The sequence below is a fragment of the Argiope bruennichi genome, chromosome X1, assembly GCF_947563725.1.
Source record: "Argiope bruennichi chromosome X1, qqArgBrue1.1, whole genome shotgun sequence".
Taxonomy (NCBI): domain Eukaryota; kingdom Metazoa; phylum Arthropoda; class Arachnida; order Araneae; family Araneidae; genus Argiope; species Argiope bruennichi.
In genome coordinates, this window is record NC_079162.1 from 77,403,146 (window position 1) to 77,427,830 (window position 24,685).

Below are 24,685 nucleotides of genomic sequence, written 5' to 3' on the forward strand. Positions count from 1 at the left end.
ACTCTTTAAGAATGGGACATTTTGTAAATAATAAATATAAAACCAAAAAGAGGTAATTTGGCAGAGGTATTAATGAGAAGATTTCAGACATAAAATTTTCTTATTTTTTGTAAAGTAAATTATATCGAAATATTTTTATATTTATATATAGAATTTAATGTATGCATTTCAAGACAACACATGTAAGATCAACTATTTAAGCTTTCACTTGAAAATAATTCTCGGTAATGCTCATTTTAAAAGACTGATTGTTGCAGTAAATAAGAAATGGGTATCAAATGCACAATTCATAAAAATAAATAATTTCCCGATTTCAATCAAAATTTTAATCATTATTTTAATGATTTTGAAGAAAAAAGTTTAATTATATTATTTCAAACAATAAAAATTATTATATAGGACAAAAAATAATTATTCCGATATCTAAAAAAAAAAAAAAAAATCGGAATTAAATTTTAACTGAATTTCCATTTACCATTATTGTCTAGGGCATCCAATTGAGAGGAAAATATTTTTATTTCTCATCAGAGTATTTCAAAAAAAAATTTCTTTTTATTTATTTATTTTATCACAGATATACAATGGTAATTTATATCTGAATATATTAACAAAGCTATTTAAAATCTATTAAAACAAATCATGTTTTTGATACAAATAATGCAAAAAAAGTATAACAAAATAACGAAGAGAGCGAAACTTGACAAATTTGAAGCTGACGGGACCACAAAAAAAAATTCAATATTTGAATTAAGAAAGACTTCATCTAATAAGGAGTATAGCAAGAGAAAATGACAAATTTTAAATTAAAAATGATAAATAAAATTTCCTTCATAATATGTAAAAGTTTTAATGAATGATACATAATGAATAAATAAACGATATGGAATTTTACTAAACAAAGAAATAATTATTGTTTTAAAATTTTTAAATAAATAATTATATAAATATTCACTTACTAATTTTTTTAAATTCAATAAGTAAGGAATTGTCCTTTTTTTTAAAAAAAAAAATGATTCATTGAATAGCTTTTAACTGCTCGAATGAACTCAAGACTTTAAAAGTTATTTATTCATGATCACTGAGGACACAAGTACGGTCGTATTTAACTAAAAAAAAACAATTCAGAATTTTTTTACTAAAATTATAGTGTTCAGTTTTGACTTCAAACTAAGCAAAATAAATTCGAATTACAGACGATATTTTAACTTTATAATAATAGGAATTTCAAGGTGTAATAACTTTATAAGTTATAAAATACAAGGTAAGCAAGATAAGCGTCAATCAGGATCTAAATGTATTTCATTAATTGCGCACTTGACTGGCTGTTGCCAGATATACTTAATTAGAAAGCTGTGTCTGGGATCATAGTTTATTATAAATATTATTACATCTTCCCTTTTAAAAATTTAATGAATAAAACATTAAAATTCATAAAACATTAATTAAGAAAAAAGCATTTGAGTGTTAATAAGTGATCATAAACATTTGAATAATAATAAAAAAAGCATAAGAGTAATATTTTAGTCTTTCTGGGTGGCGAACCACACGTCCAGAACGGGTTGTTATAGGATCAGGAGCTACAGCTCTGTAACGGCAAATAATAATTATTAATTTTTACAGCATATATTATAAGTTTTTAAAACATTGTTTTAATTTTAAATATTTTCCGTTAACTCCTTGCAATAATATTTTTGGCTGTTAACTGTAAATATAACCTGATGTTTGTTGTGAAAAATGTGTTAGCGTGGGATTGTTTCTGGCGTTGCTGTGATAACCTGTAGGACATCGAAATCCGAAATTTACCTAATAAACTACTTGGAATTTAGCTAAGAAATAGTGGTGGAAATTATTTTTATTCTAATTTATATTGATTCTTTCAATTAGGTTAATGAATCTCAATAGTAACATATCAACATGACAGTAATGTCTCTTAACATCTCTTTGGTTGGAATTTACTGCATCATTGGAAGGACAAGGATCACTAACAGAGTAAGATTGTTCTAAGGGAGTCTTAGCAAGATTCTGAGTAGAACAGTCTGTGGTCATTACGAACAACACATTCACGATCAGGGGCAATATCAGCTTTGGTATAGTGGATAACTTTTGAATTTCGTCTTAAAATATTTTTATCAGGTGTAGTGACATAATAAGAGTGGGGGGAATTTGAAGAAGCTGTAGCAGGAATCCAGTTTCGATTAGCTGTTTTTAGTTTAACTGCATCACCTTTTACAAATAATGGAGAACTTTTGTTTAAATAGTTCCTCGGACTCGATTGTTGTTTTTCGCTTATTTTTCGTAGAGAACCCGATGATGACATTTTTGAAAGACGTTGAGGTAGATGTAAGGGGATAAAAGTATGAGTAGGTCGTCCAAAATGTTGTTGAGCAGGAGAAGGTAATTCCTTAAATGGAGTATTTTGTCAACTGAGGACAGACTATCCGTGATCAGTTCGATTTTTAATTCGTTCGATTAAGGATAATGGGTGCTTGAAGTTTGATTTTCCACTCACGTACAAAATTATAAAAAGCATATGATCTATACTGTGGACCATTCATTATCTTACTCCAAGATATCTGGTATTCCATGGGTGGCAAAGTTGTCTTTCAAATAATTAATTACAGCAAAGAATACGGCGAGCATCCATAAAACCTTATTAAATCCCCTAGAAAGGAATGGCTGAGTTCATTTCGTTCAATTACAAAAAAACATTGGGCTTTTTCTTTCAATTGCAATTCATTATAAATTGAAAATTCGTTCACTCTTACATTTTGGATTAGTTCCATTATATACTCAATAATAAAGAAAAACATGATGAACAAGGTTATGCAATTAGAAAAATTATGTATTATTATTTTCAACTGATGTTTTGTAACCAGGGCAAGAGTTTTGTTCACCCTGTATTTAATCTAAAAAAAAAAAAAAAAAAAAAAAAAAACCTTTAACAGTGAGTTAATTAAAATCAATAATTGCGTAATTTGAATAAAAAATATTTCATCAGCAAAATATATCTCTTTTTTAAAAAGAATCCTTAAATTTATAGTAAACGGCATTTTACAGAACAACCGTACTGTGATAATTTGTAGCATGCATGTATGAATTTGTATCATGCATAAATGAATTGATGATGCAAAAAGAATGAATTGTACCAATTTTATGTTGAAGGGATGTTCTTTTCCAATTAGTCGAAAAAGTTGCTGATTGAGAAAAGGATAACCTAAGAAACATTTATCATCTATCGACTTATATTTGACAAAAACACAAGACCTAATTAATTAGATATTATAAAAGAAACAAAAACAATAACCTCTGCATAAAGTGAGAAAAGATTGTTTGTGGAACTTATGTAATCAAAACTGAGTAAGTTATTTAGTTAGTTAAAGTGTTGTGGCAGAAGAACCACGTCTGGCTATGCTGTGCCAATCATATGGTTAAAGGTGGAAATAGTGAAGTTCTAAAAAGTTATCAACAGAAACACGTCATATTTAAAAAAAAAAAAAAAGTAAAATTTGCAAAACTCAAGAAATGTGAAGATAAAATTATTCCTAGTTAAATAAGAGGTAAAAACCAAATCTCTTTCAAGAAATTAAGAATATTTGTATGGGGATGTTCTCCCATCAAGTCACAAATTTTGAGGATAATGTACTAAATAAATAATCAATGGGGATTAAAAATTGGACATTCGGATAAAATATGAATGATAGACAAATCAATTTAGCCTGCAATGCAGATGGGACATGATTCTCCAAACAGAAGATGTGTATGGAAGAGTCGAGTATGGCCAATGTGAAGACGAGACAATTTAACATATAGCTCGCGTACTGGAATAGAAGGCCACAGAAGGGGAAGGAAATGCAATTTATTGGAGACCAGTTAATCGCAAGATTCTTTCCATAAATAAGAAATGCATAGCGAAATACGTTTCTTCAAATCATTCTACAGAATTGCTGGTTGTAGAGAAGCAGATGCTGCTTTTGTTGCAACATCGGCAAATACATTGGCAACAACGTTGACGTAGCAGGCAACTAACAAAGCAAAAATTGGTAGTCTATAATTTACAAAGTTCTCAAAAGGTAAAGGATATCTATAGCTAATGGATGTGTTTTAATTTGCGGATGATTGAGGGTTTCGAGAACACTGATACTGTCGGAATAAATGCAGAATTTATGGTCAGAAAGAGCAAGCAAAATTGCTATCAATTTTGAACATAAAACAGAGCAAAGTATTCAACTGAAAACTGCTAATATCCTCAATATGACGGCACCACAACTGACAGCAACTATTAGTAAAAACAGGAGTAGTAGTTAGTAGTGTTTTAACTCACAGTAAAAACAAGAGTGTATGTAGAATATTGAGTAAGAGAAGTGAGAAAAAGAGGTGCATAATCACCTCCCTATTTGTTTGGTACACATTTTAGAGCTCTAAAAAATGGTTACATGTCGTGTATTAACTTTCAAACAGTATAACAAAAATACATTCATATGATTTTTAGTTTGCAATCAAGAAAGTACCATAATTTTCTTACTAGCATGCCCTTTTTATAAATTTTTCATTCGTTTTATAGTAACATTCAACAAAACAGGGTTCATTTTTATAAATTAAGCAGTATTTTAGTACAGAATAAATTTGCATAAAGCTATGTTAATACTTTTATGATGTTTTTTTACAATTACCAATGATGGAATGATATATATTTTGAGAGGGTAGAAAATTTTACCACCCGATTTATTTCCTCTATGAAAATTAATATAATATTACACAATTAATTACCATAAGAAGTAATTGTTTTTATTTATGAATAATTCGATGTTCTAAGCTTTTACATACAAACATGAGCATGTAAAAGCCGACTATAAATATTTAGTTTTTCACTTCTTTGCCAATTTAAGAAAATCCCGAATTTTTAAACCAAGTACTATACATTTTTAAAATGGGGGAGGGGGATTTAAATTATTATTTATACTTATAAACCTGAAAATATTTCTCCATATTTACATAGTAGTATAAAGATGTATTAGCAATGTTTTGTTGATAATAGCTTCGAAATGCTGCAGAAATTGCGCCTTACACTAAGTTATATAGAACAAATTTTCACTAACAGCTAAAAAATACAAATTATTTTTCTCCACTAATATTTAACAATAAATTAATGCAGAAAGCCACATTAAGTACTTTAATTTCCCACAGCTTTTTCAAAAAAGGGGAAACTTTCTTGATTTTTTTTCATTTAAAAAAATCTGTGTAAAGTTAACTAACCTTCGAATTTTCTTTTTTAATACCCAACCGCTAACTAATTTTAACATCTACCCAATTAGGCAGTTATTATTTTTAAAATCAAAATAACAAGTAAAAATTTAATATATCATAACTACAAAGCACAAATGTTTATCTCATAGTTTCATATATGATTTAATTGTGCATTGAAATGAAACTGGCACCATTTTGAAATAAAATAAAATTAATTTGTTCTTATATCAAATTGGCATATGACTATAGAAATTGTTCTGTTCAATTCTAAGGATGGTATCAAAAATTAACTTGATAAACGGATTGTTCCAAAACAGACTTGTATCTTGGAATTTGTGTATTGCCAGATAGATAAGTGAATGCTATGGGCATTAAAAAAATAATTTTACGAGTTTTTCATTTCTGATATTTTATATATGATTTAACAATAAGAGGGAGGGGGGCGACTCCTTATTAAAATGCATGCATTTAAAATACGTTAAAAATGGTGTACTTCTGTTTGTAGTAAATATATATTTAATTTTATCTTTGGAAATAAAAAAACATTAAAAATATACAAGATAATTTATTGTATAAAATTACACAACACATTATCACTTTTTTCCCCTTGCAAGAATGGACAAGCAATCTTATAAGCTTTAACCTTGTCCTGGATTTTTTAAAAGAAAACACTCTCATGTTCATTGTTAACATTTAAATTGATAATAAATGTGCAACATCAACATTATCCTTTTTTGTACAAATATATTGTATTCAGTGTGATGCATAAAGTTATCATTTACAACAAAGTATTAAAATTTCAAAAAATTACCAGCAATGCAGAAAGTTAATACATGTTCAAAATATTTCATAATCAAGAAATATATTATAGTCGTACAAAAATTCAAAATTCATTCTATCACAGACATTAAGTCACAGATCAGAGTGAAAATGAGAATGAAACATGCAATTTAATGAAATTTTAGTAATCAAAATTAATAAATTTAGACTAGAAAAGGAGAACAGAGGAATGGAATTACATCAAACAGTGAAAGATCTTTGCATTAAAAATATCTAGAAATCTTTTTCCGGTTTGATACTTGAAAAGAAGTCCGAACATTAAGACTTTTTTTTTCTAACGAAATTGAAGTGATTGATAGCACCACTTGTTCACACATCAAGATTACTTAGCAGCTGCATTATGATGTAGCAATTTGACATCAATACTCACAGTTAGAGCCATAAAGCATCTAGTTATGAAGCAGCCTGCATAAGAAAAGTACCATTTGAAGAATTAGAACCCCCCCCCAAAAAAAGGAATTTGTCACATGCCTTTTCTACTATTTACTCAATCAACTAACGGCTAAATTAGATAGTCCTCCAAAAGCACAGGTAGAAGTACACAAGACACTCATGAATACCATGCATTTAATTCTTTAACCATATATTGGCATATCTCTAGCAAAATAGCATTTAAAATGTATTATGAGACATAGAAACTTTACAGAAATATATGAAACAAGGACATTTGGTTTCATTAAAACTTTTCATTCCTGGCCACTTCTATTGGTTTCATGTGAAAACTCATTTATGTTGGCAGTTGCCCTGGTTATTATTGAGTGGCACTCAAAAACAGCTTGATAATAATTTTAAGCAGTTTAATTGCTTTTTGACATGTTATCTATCAAATTCCAAGAATTTTTTCAATCTTTTTAAGAATAACAACAACAACAACAACAAAAAAGCAAACATAATGATCCATAATGGATAAGAATAGAAAAATAAAGCAATTTCAAATCTAACATTTATTTACTTTTTGAAATTCGCACTGAAGTTTCAAGACAAAGATTGGAAAGTCATCTTAAAATTCTTGATATCGAATTTCTAAGTCCTTGATACATGATTAATTGATTTAAGTATTTTTGAACTTACAAATTCTCCAATCGGAAATGTAACAAGTGCTAAATTTTTATATATACAAAGAATGGCATACAGAATGGGCACACATTATTCATGTAATTTAAAAATAGAAAATTTGAAAATAGTAATTGCAAGATACCAGTTCAATTGGAAATTATAAATACTGTATCCTAAATTTGGAAATAAACAGCTCTAAGTATTTTGAGACAACATCCAAGTAAGATGTAGTTAATAAGCAATGACATTTCTGTTAAAAATGCCAGAAAATTGTCTCAAAAACAGACAATATTTGCATGCAAATCTGCTCACAAGCAAATGGCAATATATATATTTTACCATGGAGATACTGTCACACAAACGAAGAACCATATTAGACATCTGCGAAAAAGGTAAACATAATATTTTCACTATCGTATTTTCATTTGTATTCTCTTGTTAAACACATAAAAACTTTTTCTTTCTTTTGGCACAGCTAATTTGTATCCATCTTGTATTTTAAAAACACTGTAATAGAAATTCTAAAAACAAATGTAAATGGACAAAAAATTTGTAACATAAAATTACAGAAAAATATAAATATAGGAACATAAAACATTTTAAAATATGCTTCATTAATTTATTTATAGAAATCAAACTAGAAAAATTCTGCAAATAACAAAAATTGACCGAAATTGTTTTATAACTCATTACTAATTCAAACGCTTCACATTATCTTTTATTTTTTCCTTTCTCCAAAATAAATGAAAAAAATTCTTGAAAGTTTCTGACTAGCATCCATGATTATTAGTTATATTTCAAGAAATTTTTCTTTAGAATCTACTGAACTGCATGTTTTTTTTTTAATTTACTTATTTATATTAACCAAATATCAAAATTTAGTTATTATTATTATTATTTTGAAGAGATGTACATTTCGGAATAAAAACAAAAAAGGAGAGACAAAGGGAGGAAGCAAATGGCTTATATTGCATCTTAAAAAGTACGAATCATCTGAATAAATGTTCAAATACGAGATCTGAAGTTCATTCTATAATTTCTGCTCAAGAGATAATCAGTCTTTATAACAAAAAAATATATTTTGTACATCAAAATAAAAAACGACGGGTTTTTTCTTCTCCCCAAAAAAGTAAACATGCCACTCTATTATTAATATTTCTCTTCATTTCATGCAAAACATTTTATTTTTTTAAATAAAATTTTAAGTGTAAAATGGCATGAAAACAAATTAGCAGTACTCTTTTCTCTTTTGTTTACAAATTATTTAAAAGTGAAACCAAATTGAGCTTACAACTGAAAAAAAAAACTTCTTCAGTTAGAGATAGATGTGATTCTGATTTCTTAATAAAAGGAGCCTCTCTGGTGAGGATATATAACCATTTAAAAGTATATTTTTTTTAAACATAAAAAGTGCTACACACATTTATTTTTCTTCACAAAGTGACAATTTTCAAAAACAGTAACTTTACTCAAAGAGCAAGGTTTCTTTTTCAATAGGTTATGGTTGGAAAAATTTGTAACGTCAGATGTAAATTAGTAATTTTCCAGTTACCCTTATTGCAGATGAATTTGATATCATACAATAGTGGATAATGTATTTAAACCACAAATTATTAAAAGAAAATAATTTAAGTAGCCTCAAATGAAATTACAACTGTCAGATATAAAAGTAAATTTTTTTAATCAACAATAGTAACAAAGATAATATTTTTATAAAGTTCGTTCAAAAATTTTTTTAATATAATAATTATAAAAAGAACTAACATTTCTTATTACATAAAGCCAAATATATCTATTTCGTGAAAATAAAAAAAATTAAAGCAATGACAATTATATCTAATTTCTATGAATTTAAAATGCAGAAATTTTTTTTAACATATATTCCACAATTTTTTAGCTTTACAATCAGAATAGCATAACTATTATTATTTTCTACGATTCCTGTCAGATTGTATTTCTTAAATCCATCAATTAATTGCAAAAATATCTTACATTAAATAACACCAAAATCAATCAAACTGCATAAAATATGGAAACGCACCACCACATAAAATAACTTATTTAAAAAATTGATGGATATTAGTTAAAACTGTATATATATACACTATGAACTCAAGAAATCTTTTAAACAGGAGACATCAGAAATTAAGGAACATTCCAGAGATGCCTTTTCACTACAACTGAAGAAGCATGCATATAATTTCATTTAAAGAAAAAAGCCTCAAAGTTAACTCTGACTTTGACTCAAGTTAAATAATATAACTTCAAAGTATTTAATAAATAAACAATTTTAAAAGACCAATTAAGGTAAGAAGTTGAAAAGCACAGAGGTCAAATAAAAGCAATATTAAAAATTTATATTTCATAAAAACATTGTAAAACTAATACAATATATGCAAATACACAATGTTTTGTAGAAAAAAATTATTATGATTAAAAACTATTCATTTCAATTATAAAAATCAAGTAATGTTTCTTCTATATAAAAATAATAAAAGAATAGTAACTAATAATCATTTATGAAAAAAAATAATAATCAAAATTTTTTTCGTAATTGGCATGGAAATATCTAAAATTGCTTTCATGCGCAAACATCTCCATATTAGATGTAAAAGTTGGCTAGGAACGTAGGAAAAGGCACAAAGGTCGATACAAGACAAAACTCAATTTCACTTATAATCATATAAAATGTTCATAAAATATATAATGATTAATGAATCAAGAACTTTTCACAAGAGCAGTTAGTTATCATATCAAATATCTGAAAAAGATATTATATGCATATTACATCAATACAACAAGATTTTAATATTAATTTTAAGAGCCTATGCAATTAATGCAACAACAGGTGGGTTTCATGATGTATTGCAAACCACATTTTACTCAGAAGGACGTTTTTCAGAAAATTTCTTAGTAAAATCTTCAGCATTTCTAAAAAATTTTTTCTTGTCTTTGGTGTATTCTTCAGCTAAATCAGCTCGAAGAGGATGAGCAGGTTCTGGGTCATTCACTAGTGCCACCAAAGCTTGAATAACTGTTTAATCATAAAACAATAGCTGTAATTAGGCATCAGTTTTTGATACAAGATAATAAATGAATTTTAAAAAATAATCATAGATGTACTATATACAAAGAAATGTATATATACTATTAAACAAAAAAATTTTATAATTCATAAAAGTACAGTGAAATAATAAACACGTTTTTCATATTGAATTTCACCTTCATAAAATTCTGCTCTACATATATTCCAGAATACAACAGTAAAACTCAAAGCAATTTATTTTCATTCAGCACAGTTTGAAAATTTTGCTGTTTCAAATATAATAAATTTCATTTTTAAAACATAATCAGCAAATTAAAATTCTTAAGTAAAAGAGAACATATAGAAGAATACTAAACAGCAACTTATTTCTCAATACTGAACACTTAGAAGAATTTTGATAGCAAACAATGTACACATGGGTGGGACGAAACAATCAACTTTTGATTCTTAATTCGCAATAGCACAGAAAACTTGCCTTTTGGTGTAGATAAGATAAATTTAAAATATGAAAAATATTGGAGTACCTTTTGACGTGCCGCAAGCATGTTAGTTTCATAAAACTGAAATTTTTGCTATATTTTAAGTTTTTTAAAAGAAATAACCAATTTTTGATTTTTAATTTGTAATAACGCCAAAAATTTGTCTTTTAGTGTAGATAAGATAAATTAAAAATTATTGTAAAAATATTGTAGTACATTTTGAGGGGCCGTGGATGTTAAAGTTTCATAAAAACACATTTTTTGGAACTTTTTCAAAGATTTTTGCATATCTCGATTATGAAATAAAAAGTTTTAAACCGGTATTACAATATAAATAAAAAAATTAAAAAACAGTTTTTACTATTGCATTAGTATGGCATCTTGAACTTTGAATCATCGCCAGTGCAGATGTTATTGAGGGGAGGCAAAGATTTGCCTGCCTATGGTGACAAGCTCAAAGCTGGTGACAGGGCAGCAACTTTGACGAGTTCAATTCAGTTGTCATCTTCGCTCTGTCTATTGTGCGACTGATTAATGTAGGTGATTTGTTAGTTTGTGCGCTTTGTTGTGAGTAAAAACGGTTCAGACTAAATTAGTGAAAACAAGCCAAATGTCAGAATGTTCTATTTTTGGGAAATTTAGTTATTTGCTTGAAATTGAACGGCCGTACTTACGAATCTGTTATGAAGTGATATTGTTATATTAGACATAACCTCAAAATTGCTTCAGAGAAGGATCCTTCTGTAAGTGAAATATGTAACACTTTGACAGAGTCTTTGGAAACATGTTTTAACAAGGAGTGGGGGGTTCAGCTGCGTCATTTTCTAGCTATGAGATCATGTCGATGCAAGCCTTTGCATCAAAGTTTATCTTTGGAACTTTAAACCTCGCGACTCCGTCTCTACTTTCTGTTCTTGCTTTTAAAACACGTAGCAAATTAAGTTTTTGTTCAATCTTACGTTTATCACTTATCATGAACAAAAGAATATTGTCTGGAGCAGCAAAGTACCCATTTCTTTGAATAACTGGGTCTATAAGGTTCTAGAGATCGCCATAGAATCTTAAATATGAGATAAGGTTAAGCAAATGTTTGGAACTATAAGTATATGAAGGTTTTTTCATAAACTTATACTTCCTTATAACTTCATAAACTTATAGTTCCTTAACTTCATAAACTTAGTTCCTTATAAACTTATAGTTTAACTTCATAAACTTTTGTGTGGTTTAATATTATATTAAACCACACAAACATATATACTTTCACAATACACTCAGCGACAAAGTCTTAAGATAAACTTGAAGGATCTGGTTAGTTTGCCTCTTTTTGTAAAGAACACTATTCATCTTCAGCGTTGTCAATGCCACCAGTAAAAGTTTCTGTAACACTAGTATTTTTTGTCCATTCTTGATTAAACTTAATTATTTTTTGTAATTATTTACTTTTACTTGCTTCTTTCTTCCTCAAAGCGGTTGTGGTAGCTAACTAGGTATCAATATTACCTATAATCCTTTAAGTAATATTGATATTATATTTAACTAATAATATATTTATATGCAAGGCATTTGAAGCTAAGCCAAATAGTATAGTGCACCTGATTATCGACTTTCACCGTTTTCCTTGTCATATGCAAGCAGTACAAATAGTTGTGAAACTGGAGACCGAATTGGCTCAAAAGGTCTATGGTTTAATTGCAAGAGAAGGATACATATAAGCAAAAATTGACTCACATGTGAGTATGCCAAAAGTTAACACACACACACACATACATACATACATACAAAAAAAAGATAGTTAAATGTGGCAATGAAGTAGAAACAAACCTTTTGCAGTAGTAACATTTATAATCATTAAGGATACAGAAGAAACACAAAAATTGACATTAAAAAATATTTTATTACTATTATTGTATTTTGTAATTAATAATCTTTTTTAGTTTTAATGTTTATATATGTATTTAAAACCATCCTTTGTAACGTAATATGCACAAAAAATTCAAAAAAAATTATTTTTCTCAAAGTTTATAATTTTTCAATTTTTTTTGTTAACTTTAAGCTCTTTGCAGCACCTCAAGATGTTACAGTATTGAAACCAAAATTTTTTTAAATTCTTTTTTAACCTAAAATGCAATTTTCCCCCACTATTTCAAACTAAAATCTAAAACAAAATTTTTAAGGTCTTTTTTGTTTCACCTTAATGTACAGAGCTTGACATTTTATTGATTCAACTGAATTTACTAATTCTACACAAATCTCATCACGGCATGAAAAAAAAAGTTTATACATGAATGCTAATTTTGGGAATGGGGAGGATAGGAAATTTTAAAAAGCAAAACAAAAGCATGTTAAAGAAAAATTTTTTACCTTGATCTGTTTTTGTAGCAGGCTTCCAATTTTCTGTACTTATTATTTCTAAACAGACTTGACCTTTTTCATCAATATTTGGGTGATATATCTTAGTCTTGAAAGTAATTTTAGGGGGCTTGAATGGATATTCTGCAGGAAAATTTATTTCAATACGAAATGCTCCTTTATTATAAGGTGCAGAATCCTAGACAAAAGAAAAATATCAAGAATGAATATATATTTCTATTTTATGCAAGATAAATTGTTTAAAAAAATAAATGCAATACTGAACACAGGAACTCAAGAACTATCATTTACTATAAGATTCCAATAAGAATTGCAATGTAATATTCTGGAATAGTTTTAGCAACACATAGTTTGTTTTTTTCCCTTCCTTTACATGAACTCAGCATTATCATGAATGAATCAAATGCACATTTTATATTCAGATTCAGATGCATATTTTTCAAACTTGATATTAAAAAGAATCATGAAATCATTGCTTACAAACATACAAATCTTGAAATCATTGCTTACAAACATACAAATCTTCATTAAAAAATCAATACATTCTAATTACTTATAAATAATTAAATACAACAATCAATCAACTTTTATAAAAAAATTTGTACAAAAAACAATGTGTTGTATACTGAAGATGCCAAAAGTAAAATTTTCAAAGTGAATATTAATGATCAGAATGCAAGACAATTAGTTTCCATTATATATTGAATCAATAAAAACTATAAAATTACTGAGAGAACACTGCAAAGAGTTTGATTAATCAAAAAATAGATTTGAAGTTGTCTGCACATATGTATTATGAAATGTGCAGTATTTTTTTTTTCACAATAAACAATATAAAAAACTCACTGCCATTAAGTTCCTGAACAGGACAAGAACTTAGATATTTTAATAGCATATGAAAATTCTTTTACACACCTCAAATCATAATTTAGGCTTCAAAAATCACAAAAGATAAAATTAATGAAATAAGATAATAAATAAAAATCTATTGATTATCCATTGAACAATGATTTTACATGGAAGCTACATAACATGTTATTTTACAAGCTTTATGATGAAACATATAACATCCTAGGCTAGTTTACAAAAATGACATGTATAATTTTTTTCATTTATTTGGATAACATGGTACATTTAATCTTAGACTAGGGATATTACTATAAAACTATAGGACACCAAGTCTGGTAGATCATCAAGGTGTTACATTGTTATTAAATAAGTTAAATAATTATAAATGAAATAATTATTAAATATTAATAAATTCAGTGTTAATAAAGGGAAGAAAAAGAATAATCAGTCCACAGGTTATCAAGGGGAGTTACAAATTTTATCAGCAAATTATTTAAAAAGTAGGTTATTCCACTAAAGTTGTAATGATGTAATTTTATATGTGTGGGCTCTTTGGTGTTTTAAGAAGACAGCTGCATGCTAACAGATACACTAAACAAGAAAGAAAAATTATTATTCAGAAAATAGTTTTGCTCTCACAAGGCCAAAAATAAGAATAATGTCATTAAAAGCCTTTTTCTAACTGGAATTATAAACCTATCTTTAATAATTTAAAATTTAGCTACTGAGTCAGGTTTAAAGTGTGCACTCTGTATATATATATATATGAAGAATGGGAGTCATTAATTTAACAGAAAGGAAAAAGTGTTTAATTGATAAAATACTAAGAAAGGCTAAATAAAGCAAGCTAGATTCTTTTCAGATAAAAAAAAAAAAATGTCAGCCACTCAGGTAAAAATTGAACACAATGTAACACAGGATGACTTTCAGCTTGTGCAGTAAGAATTATTATAATTCTTTACTTTGCAAATCAGTTAAACATGCATACACATAACTGTTACATTATACATTAATTAGTAGGGTAACTGTCAATAGTTATATTTACAATACAAATCTACAAATTTTCATGTCAAAACATGGAAGAATTTGGTTAGGAATTGCAGATAATTTGGTAAAGTACAAGCTTAAAAGCATTAATTTATTTAATGTGGTCAAGAAGAAATTCCAACCAAGGCATTCTAAAACTAATATAGATTTTAAAACTAAAATGGGTTACTATATGAATAATGTATAATAAATGTATAGATAAATAAATCTTAGCAAAAATCTGGAATATCATATTTACGTATAGATGAAATTTTAAATATTTATGAATGTAAGCTAAAATGAAAAGCATAATTATATACATACTGGTACAATTAACCCTTGCCATGTAAGAATATTTGATTCATCAACCTGCACATCACGAAAACATTTTATGCCAGTCTTTCGTATATCTTGTAATTCCTATAAAAAATTTTAAGCAATGAGATACTATTATAAGGTAATATTATATCAAAGAGATACCTTTATTTTTGTTTAAAAAAATTATGTCAAAATAGCTTGTAAAGAAAGCATAAGTGAAACATAGAGAAAATCTAAACAATTTATCAATGATATGTATCCACTTTCTACCTTAAAAAGTTTATGTAGGAGCAGATAAATGCATGACCATATCTATAAACTCAAAATAATGTCGATGTGTCACTAAACACTGAAATATTATAATCAAAATAGCAATATTTCAGAGAAAATGAATCAATTTCAAATTGAAATTAAAAGAGAAAGTGATAAAATGAAAAATCTCTAAATTATTTTAAATCTAAGAATCTGATTTTGGTTACAAAACTAAAAAAATGCACAATTCATTCCTTGATCATAAAAAGTTTTCACGCTTCCAGATTAAAAAAATTATATGCAAGTATTATTAAAACATAATAAAATATCAAAAGGAAAGCTTATCAGGAATATATGCAGGTCATCTGGAAAAAAAGTTTCCCTCGGCACGTAAAAAGAAACAAAAGACAATATTTAAAAAAAGACAAAAAGATTTATTGCAAAAGACAGACCAATACATCAGTTACTTCTCAACATAAGAACCATCGGAACTGTAACATTTGTCATACCGTGGGATAATTTACAGCCCTGGTACCTGGGAATGGAATCAGCATGTCATAGTTATCTGCAAATCTTCATTTGTGGGAAAGTGATGCCCGGACAGGTTATTTCTTCAGATGCAAGAATAGGTGGAAATCATTGGGAACAAGATCGGGGCCATAAGTTGGATGGTCAACACCTCCCAGAAACAAATGTTTTGTGGAATTTGCTGTATATAGGAGAGCTTATAGTGCAGAAACACAACACTAGCCATAAGCATCTTGCATCTCTTATTCTGAATGGCTCATTGCAACATATCTAGTGTTGCGCAGCAATGTCAAACGTTTACTTTACCACCCATCATCAAGAAGTCAACGAGAAGAATGCCTTTCATGTCCCAGAAAACTGTGCTTATCAATTTCCGTGCAGATACAGACTTTGGTTCTACATGGAGATTCACCGTGATGGCAATGCATCAACTGTAGCTTGATTTCTGGGGTGAAGTGAGAAACTCACATCTCATCACCCATAACGATCTTGTCGAGAAACTCATTGCTTTCAATGTGGTATCACTGCAAAAAAAGTCAATTCTGTTCCTATGTGTTTTGTTTGTTGTTTGGGTGCAAAACATTTCGGCACCCACCTGGTGCACAATTTTTTTCTGAAAAACACGGGTTTCGTAATGATTTCATGCATCGCAGTTTGTGATATTTGTGATACCTGCGGGAAATGGCTATTGAGTTTTGTAATCGTAAAGCAACGATTTTGCAGAGTGCGCTGTCTGATCTGCTCTAGTAGGTCATCATCGATGAGAAATTGCCATCAGCAGTGCTGTATGAATGGATATTTTGCTTACCTTCGGAAAATTCATAACCCTAATGACAAACCATCTGCTTGCTCATTACATCAAGTCCATACACTAAACACAACTCATGATGGATTTCTATCGGCGCTACCTTAAGCGCATTCAAAAACTTTATTATGGACCTCACTTTGCAGTCAGCAGAAGAAATAAGGTCTGACATAATTAGTGCCCTACAACGATGTTAATTTAAGCAATCGGAAAATAATTGCTGCATACGATAGCCACACGACAATCTATCAGGCCTGCGCCTTCGCATTTTGTTCCTTTTGCAGTGCCATCTTTTGGAGCTTTGGAAAACTTATTTTCTGGCTAACCCTCGTATAAAACAGGTACACTTAACTGCATTAACCCTTCAGCATGCAAAAAAAATTTTGTAACATTAGAACACGCACAAGTTCATTCCGACTCAAAATTGTCAGGTACTTACTCCTCATCTTTTTGGCTATTTGTATTAAAAAAAAAAAAATGATCAGAGTATATGACTATTTTTTTTAAAATTCAAATATGCTCTACAGAAGATACAAATGAGATGTTTAATAAGAAAATCCAAAATTGAATTTAGCCCCTTTTATTCCATACCTTTTCTGTATTTTTTTCCTCCCCCACTCCATTCAAATAAAATTTATTATTAGATTAATTGATAGAATTTCTTGTAACTAGATATTTCTGTACAAAAATATTGAAAGAATAAAAATTTTATATTTTACTTTTAGTTTACATTTGAAATTTTTTGTAAAAATAAGTTTAAACATATAATTTTAAAAATCCATAACTTTAGTCATTTATTTTTATATACACTAAAAAAAAATTTTTTTTTTTAAACAACACTTAAACACTTTTATCATTTACAATTTAAAAAAAAAAATGTTAACAAAAATTTCAAGACAATTTATTCTTATTATAAGAGAATGCATTTTATATCAGGATTTACTCCTTTTTTTCAAGAGCATTTATATCAGGATTTATATCAGCATTTATATCATTTCAAGAGCTTTCAATGAAATTTTCCAGAGTATTTAGAATCTTCTACAGTTCCAATTTTGTATCACAACCACTTTTAAAATGTGATCAAAATCTGACGAATCTGAGCTATAGACATTTTTTTAACCAGTAGAAAAATTTGTGAGAAGATATCTGAATCTCAGCTGCTTATGTATGCTGTCACAGCCATGACAATAAATTAAAAAAAAAAAATCTGAAAAGCCAGCTCACGCAGGATGTCAATTTCACCCCAACCTTCTGGTAAAAAAATGAGATACATTGTTTCATGGATTTCTGCTGTTCTAATTTTCTAGCTTCCCCATGAAGGCACAGAGAGTAAGTAACAGGTACAAATGTTTATAAATTAATGGAATTTATAAACAAAAGAGAAAGGATGGGGTCAAAAAGATCCCGTGTATGTGTGCCGATGGATTAAAAATACTTTTACTTTAAATAAATTTCAGCTGTTTAATTTACTATTTTCCAATAATACAAATTCCACTATAATATTTTAAAAAAAATCTATAAAACAATTTCATATTTGAAGAGGAGAAATTTTATTCGTTATCAATTAATAATTTCTACCAATATTTATTCTCAAACATGACAGCAATCTTATTAATATTACTAAAAAACACAGATAACTCAATTGGAGATGGATTAGAAAAAAATAATAAATTTTATTTTTCCTTTATGTGCTTATTACAATTTTTTTTCACAAAACACTATTATTGGAAAGTATAAGTGTGAAAGGGTGTGTAAACAAATAATGTTTTTCAGCTCATAATATAACAGATTGAAAATATTTTTAAGACTGTCAAAGTTATGAATAATCTTTTTCCTTTCTATCATACAGTTAATTTCCTTAAACAACAATGTCCCTTTTATACGTCTATAGCTCTTTAAAGGCAGAATAAAAAATATGCAAAAATTAAATCAACTATTTTGCCATGTGGAACAAGGAATTATTTCACCCAAATAGCTAAAATTCAGTTTGCTCAAACTAAACAAGTGTCAAATATAATTGCAACAAAATACTCAAGAAGAGCCTAAGAAAATATAATCATTTTCCTATAAAATATTGTTATAGCTTTAAATCTGTGAATAATGACAAGCAAATAAAATTTTGTCAAAAAGAATATACATATTTCTAATGTTATTATGTATATTATTTTTTTTTTTAACATTCTTTAAGGGAATGCAAAAATAGTGGTGCAAGCAACAGAAAAATATAAATTGAGTAAAAATATTTACATATAAAAATAATCTAGAAATCTAAAATCACCAAAAATTTGTTGTAAACAACAAGAAAATGTTAGGAACATAATTCTTGATAATAATGTATATATTTACATGTGATAAATTTACCATTGTGTTGCTCAATGCTAAATCCTCTGATTGCCAAAATGGCTTAGAACACCGCTCATGCAAACTGCCAGATGACAACAGCAATGCTACCTTTCACTTTTTCAAGAGGGCTGGTATATGGTGCAGTACAATTTGATCTTTCTAATAATTGTGGTTTCCTGTCCTACAGTCACTTTTGATTGATATCTCCAGTAAATATCAGCAGGTAGATGCAAGTTACATAAAAACTTCTAATTGCTAATCTTTGTTGTTAAAATGCCTAGACATCAGACAGTTTGAATTCAAAAGGAAATTAATAAGATACTGCTTGATGATACAGAATCTCATTTGGAATTTAAGCAGTGAAGATGATAAGTTTGAATTCTTTACAAGTTAAAAATGCATCTATTTGTTAGAAAGTATATTAATAAGAAATAAAATATCAAAAATATATAAATAAAATATGCTGATTTTTTTGACAATCTCCTTTGTTATAATATGAGGTTTTTTTAAAAAATCTTTTTCCTATCAATATTTGAAACAGTTGTAATTATAAATACAAGTATTCAAATATTTGAATTTTTAAAAAACTGTACGGATTGTTTGATGATTGACACATATCTTCAGAATACTGCTTATTTCAAAATAATAATATTTTTTAATTATAATTAAGAATTTGCACTGAAAAGAAAATCCACTGAATAGAATTTCTTTTCTATGCAACATTTACATTTTGTGTTTAACAACAACGGTGTGCACATAAAAGACAACCAAAATGGAAAGGAGAAATTTCGGGTCCTTTTAGCAATTAACCTACGATATTTGTAAATGGTAAATGTCAGTAAGTAAGAAATATCTTGTCCAAGAATATAACCTCTACCCTTTGGTCTTTTGTTCTATTTTAGTGTTCCCTATATTGAAATATTTAATAAATTTTGGTATATTTACTCTGAAAATAGGCATTATCTTTTCTATATACCAATTTTTTTATGTAGCTAATTTTTCAACAATAGAAATGTTTTCTCTTTCAGACACAAATAAATCTGAGCATAGATTTGAAAATAAATTTCTTTATCTTCAAATAAATTAATAATTCTTTTAAGGATTAATAATATATTAAATATTTATAGTCAGTTATCCAGAAGAGTAATGTTTTAAAGTACAAAATTGAAAATTCTTGAGTGATTAAATTTTTATGATGCAGCAATAATTTCAAAATGCATGCATTAAAATTTATTCTATATTTGCATGATTTTTTTTTTTTTTTTTTTTTACAAAACAATACATTATAATCATATAGAAAAGGAAGGAAGGAATGAGGTTTGATTTCCGGCGTATGCTCCTGAACGGATTCTTAGCTTGTGCCGGGTTAACAAAAATCAAAACACGAATATCACAAAACACATAGAAAATCCTTTAGTGAAATTATAAAGTGCTAGCACAAATTGTAAATGACCTCTTTATAGTCAATAAAAGTTTAAAAGATGATGATAAAAGAATCGTACATGATGCAAACAAATAGTATTGGTATAAGGTATTGGGAAGAAATTGTTTACCTTCATTTATTTTTGGTCATTTTGAGTTTTGAAAGAGCTAGAGACTTCAGAGAATAGTAGATTTCAGAGGTTTAAGTTACAGTTTCTTTTTATTATGTTTATCACAACTTCTATTTAATAAAAAAAGTGGCTTAAGCAATATCATGTGTTCCTTTAAAAACACTATATTGATAGAATGTTTTCAGTGATTCATTTCATCAAATAGAATTTCTGCTTTCTACCAAGATTTCTAGTTATTATGAATCTTTTTTTTTTTTTTTTTTTTTTTGCTAGCTGAAAACTAAAATGTGCATACATTTTTGTTATTCAAGTATAACAGTAGTCATGGTGTAGACTTCAAAATTCATACCGTAAAACTAAAATTTGGTCTCTTCAAAACTATTCTATAACAAAAATTTAAAAATGGAACTACCAGATATCATCTATTACCCAATGAAAGTAAATTCAGATTGATGATTTACAAATTGCTTTTTAACTTATTTTACAGGCTTATACAAGTATAAGGCAAAAACATTAGCGTGAGATATGAATTCCACAACAATATTTTAATAAATCAATATTTGATTTTTTAAAATTAATCAAACTAAAAATAATAGCAAACTAAAATAATTTAGTTTGTTTCTCTCTACTCTTTCAGTTTATAATACAGAGAAGTTGGGAAAATGAACATCATAACTAAATATTAAGAGTAACATTTTTACTATGTAACATTTTTTCACACATATTCCAATTTTCTAGACCTGCATGTAATTTTCAATATTAAAGTAGCATATTACTGGTAAGTTTATAGATGAGTTTAAGGAGATAAAGTACTACTAAATAGTTTAAAATAAGAGAAAATTATTTTAACTATTGATTTTATTGAAAGATTATTAATACAATAACAGAATATATAAAATGATACATTTTATTCATTTGATTAAGCATAGAAATTTATAAAGAAAAAAATCGGTAGTTAAACATGTACAATTTTTAGGGCATAAGAATGCACTTTTACATCAAAGGTATAAATCTTACATTTTATATGTGTCCAGCATGTTTCCACTGATAAGGTGATAGAGAGATTTCTGAGAACTTTTTAATGAAGTTTCAATTTTCTGACGAAAGTAATGGCAGCCCTCATAATAAATTATTTTTCATTAACTTCCCAATGAGTAATATAAAACTTTTATTACGAAATAATATAGAGAAAAATATATTTCACAATAAAACAAAAAAGCCACAAAACTGTTTTATAATCTCTGATTTAATCGACAGAAAGAGGATTTCATATATCTAGGCAAGGCAACTGAATTTCAAATAAACACAAAAATTCTGATCATAATACTGATAATAGAATTTTTAAGCAAATGAAAGCTGTTACTCTAACATACTGGCAAAAAATAAACTCACAAACAAATAGAGAAAAATCATCTTACTGTTTCAACAAGCACCTAGTTTGATTTGGATTCGTACAAATAACAAAAGTAGAATAATACATAATATAAAGTTAAGAAATCCGAAACTAATATTTCCTTACTTTCTGTAGTCGTCGGGTTGCTGCCATTTTGGGGAAAACCTAAATAATTTTGCTGTTGCCATTTGGTACCTTTAGAAACATTAGACAATACATTTCTTGAAATTGGCACTTTCTAGAGATCGGCCAGACCATGTCAACCTACAATGAGTACAATCACAGCGCATCTTACAAAAGCATCAAAGGCTGATGTGAGCTTCGCTGTAATTGGACTCCAAAAGGTTGAAATGAGGCTGGCGATTCCTCCGCTAATTGCTTATGTTTAGATTTCCGAGATCCATATGGTAAGCGTAGCTTTTGGCGGAAGTTTCAACTCTGTAAAATAAATAAATCTCTAACGTATCAGTATATGCTGTTTTTTTTAATGCCATTCTAAACTTTCGGTCGTTAATAATGACACTAAAATTTACCTTCTGGACAAGCGCTTTTACATTCAGGATAATGGATGGAAATGAAAAGAATGTCTTTCATTGTTATATTTAAGGGCAAAACTTATTGCATACGTTTTATTTTATTGTTGACTCATGATAGCAGATTCTTTATATTAAATATGTATCAAAATATTGCTTTTTTATTCTAAAGAGATTATTCTTATTGCATATGCTTTATCTTTTTAACTAATGATAATTTTCTTTATATCTCTGTAGTCGAGACTGAATTTACTTTCAGAGCCTGCAAAGAATGTTCTCTTACAAAATTCTATCTTCAGAAACGTTTGCTGCTTTATCAATCAATATATTTTCTTTAATAATCACTTTAATTGTGTAAACTTTATAGTTTCATTTACTTTCTTTTACTCTGTCAGACTGTGCAAATATCCAATTTTGCTAATCTTGATTTTCTTTCTTTTGTTTTAAATTCTTTATTCTTTGGAATTCGCTTTTATGCTTATTTTCATAAGAAGAAATTAACTATTTGCATTTGTTATTTACTGCTTTTGCATAACTGGTATGTAAAAAGTCTTTACTTTTTGTTAAATTAAAAAAACAATATGAAAACTCAGCACAAAATAGTAGATTGAATTTTTTAAAAAAAGGAGGAATTTTGAAAATTTAAAATTGTTATGCATACTTTAGTGTAATATTGAGGCAAGAAGCAATGAGAGACAAGATCAACTATCATTGCAATTGTTAGTTATACAGTATATGCAAAAGGATATATATATAATATTTTATATACAAGTAGGTTTTTTTATAATGTATTTACTTTACATTTTAAAATCAACTCATTAACCTGAGCATATATCCCCCCATGCTTAGTGTTGAAGAACTATTGGATCAAGCATCATTATCAAGCTATAATTGCCATGAACATTTTTTTATTCAGTTCTAAATGGATATGCTCTCTCTATTTAGCAATAATAATCAATTAAGTGCATCTGTCATCTTCTTTGGTTTATTTAATAGGTAGGAATTTCAAAAAATCACATTTCAAGAAAAAAGTTTGTTTATATTAAGTATTTGTGTATCAACTGCATGCTAACAATTAACCACCAAAAATAAAATCATGTGCTAATAAGTTCTCTCGTAAATAAAACTTGACTATTTTTGTCAATGGCATACAGTTAATATGCAAGTACTGTATATTATATGTATAGTTTACTCAATAATTGGTAAGTAAATGAATATTTTTATGTAATATGCAGTTTTATGCTATAGTTATATTTTATTTCACCACAAAATTGTTTGGAACTTATTTAAAAAGACAGTACATCTTATATTTTAATGAATAATAAATGTAAGTCAGTCAGAAAGATTGTTTATGACATAAATAGGCTTGTGTGTTATAGTAAAAATGTGAATACAAAACTTGAAAAATTTCATTTTGAATAAAATTGTCATGTTAAACATCAGTTCATGTTAACATATTCTGACGCGCAGGAAAATGCCCCAAAGAAGTATTATTGGAGGGAACACATATGTGATGAAAATTGCGAATAATAATGTATATAAAGTAATATTTTGTGAACTGGATAAAAGCATATATGAAAATTTGTAACAGTTCTTTACGATTTAGTTCATAACAGTTCATTCGTAACAGAAGAAAGATATATACCAATATATATTAAATATAATTATTTAAAATATTTATCATACGTGTATAATAAATAAGAATTATTAGCAATTTTTAGCGTTATTTTTTCTTGCTGTATAATTTATATGGCATGATTTTTTATAACAATGTGTTGTTAAATTTTCTAAAATGAATAATAAATTGCATAAATTCTAAGTAACTTGCTAGAAACTCAAAACAAGAATAATAGGAAACATCGTTTACTCCTGCTTATTTTACATAAGAACATTTTAGAATCAGTAGCATCAATCAACTAAATTTGCTAACTGAGTTATCTATGAATCTTTGAAATAGCTCTGGCTCAGACTTTTTATGTATGTATAATGCTTTTACATTAATTTAAATAGTAATTATGTCTTACTTTTTAATAATGCTAATTTTACTTTT

General features: G+C 27.6%; 1 protein-coding gene across 1 annotated transcript; it reads right to left on the reverse strand.

The window, feature by feature from the left end:
* Positions 1–5,794: 5,794 nt before the first annotated feature.
* On the reverse strand, positions 5,795–22,366 carry LOC129958439 (ubiquitin-conjugating enzyme E2 L3-like). Its single transcript, XM_056070930.1, has 4 exons — positions 22,229–22,366; positions 15,235–15,330; positions 13,027–13,213; positions 5,795–10,174 (listed from the first exon to the last, which is right to left on the reverse strand). The coding sequence occupies exons 1-4, from the start codon at positions 22,253–22,255 to the stop codon at positions 10,020–10,022; spliced, it is 465 nt and encodes a 154-aa protein (XP_055926905.1). The 5' UTR covers positions 22,256–22,366; the 3' UTR covers positions 5,795–10,019.
* Positions 22,367–24,685: the final 2,319 nt, after the last annotated feature.

Coding starts and splice junctions, on each gene's coding strand:
- LOC129958439 (XM_056070930.1), bottom strand. CDS start 22,255: ATGGCAGCAACCCGACGACTACAGAAA. Junction 15,331..22,228: donor CAACCCGACGACTACAGAAA/GTAAGGAAATAT, acceptor AATTTTTTATAG/GAATTACAAGATATACGAAA. Junction 13,214..15,234: donor GGCAAGGGTTAATTGTACCA/GTATGTATATAA, acceptor TCTTTTGTCTAG/GATTCTGCACCTTATAATAA.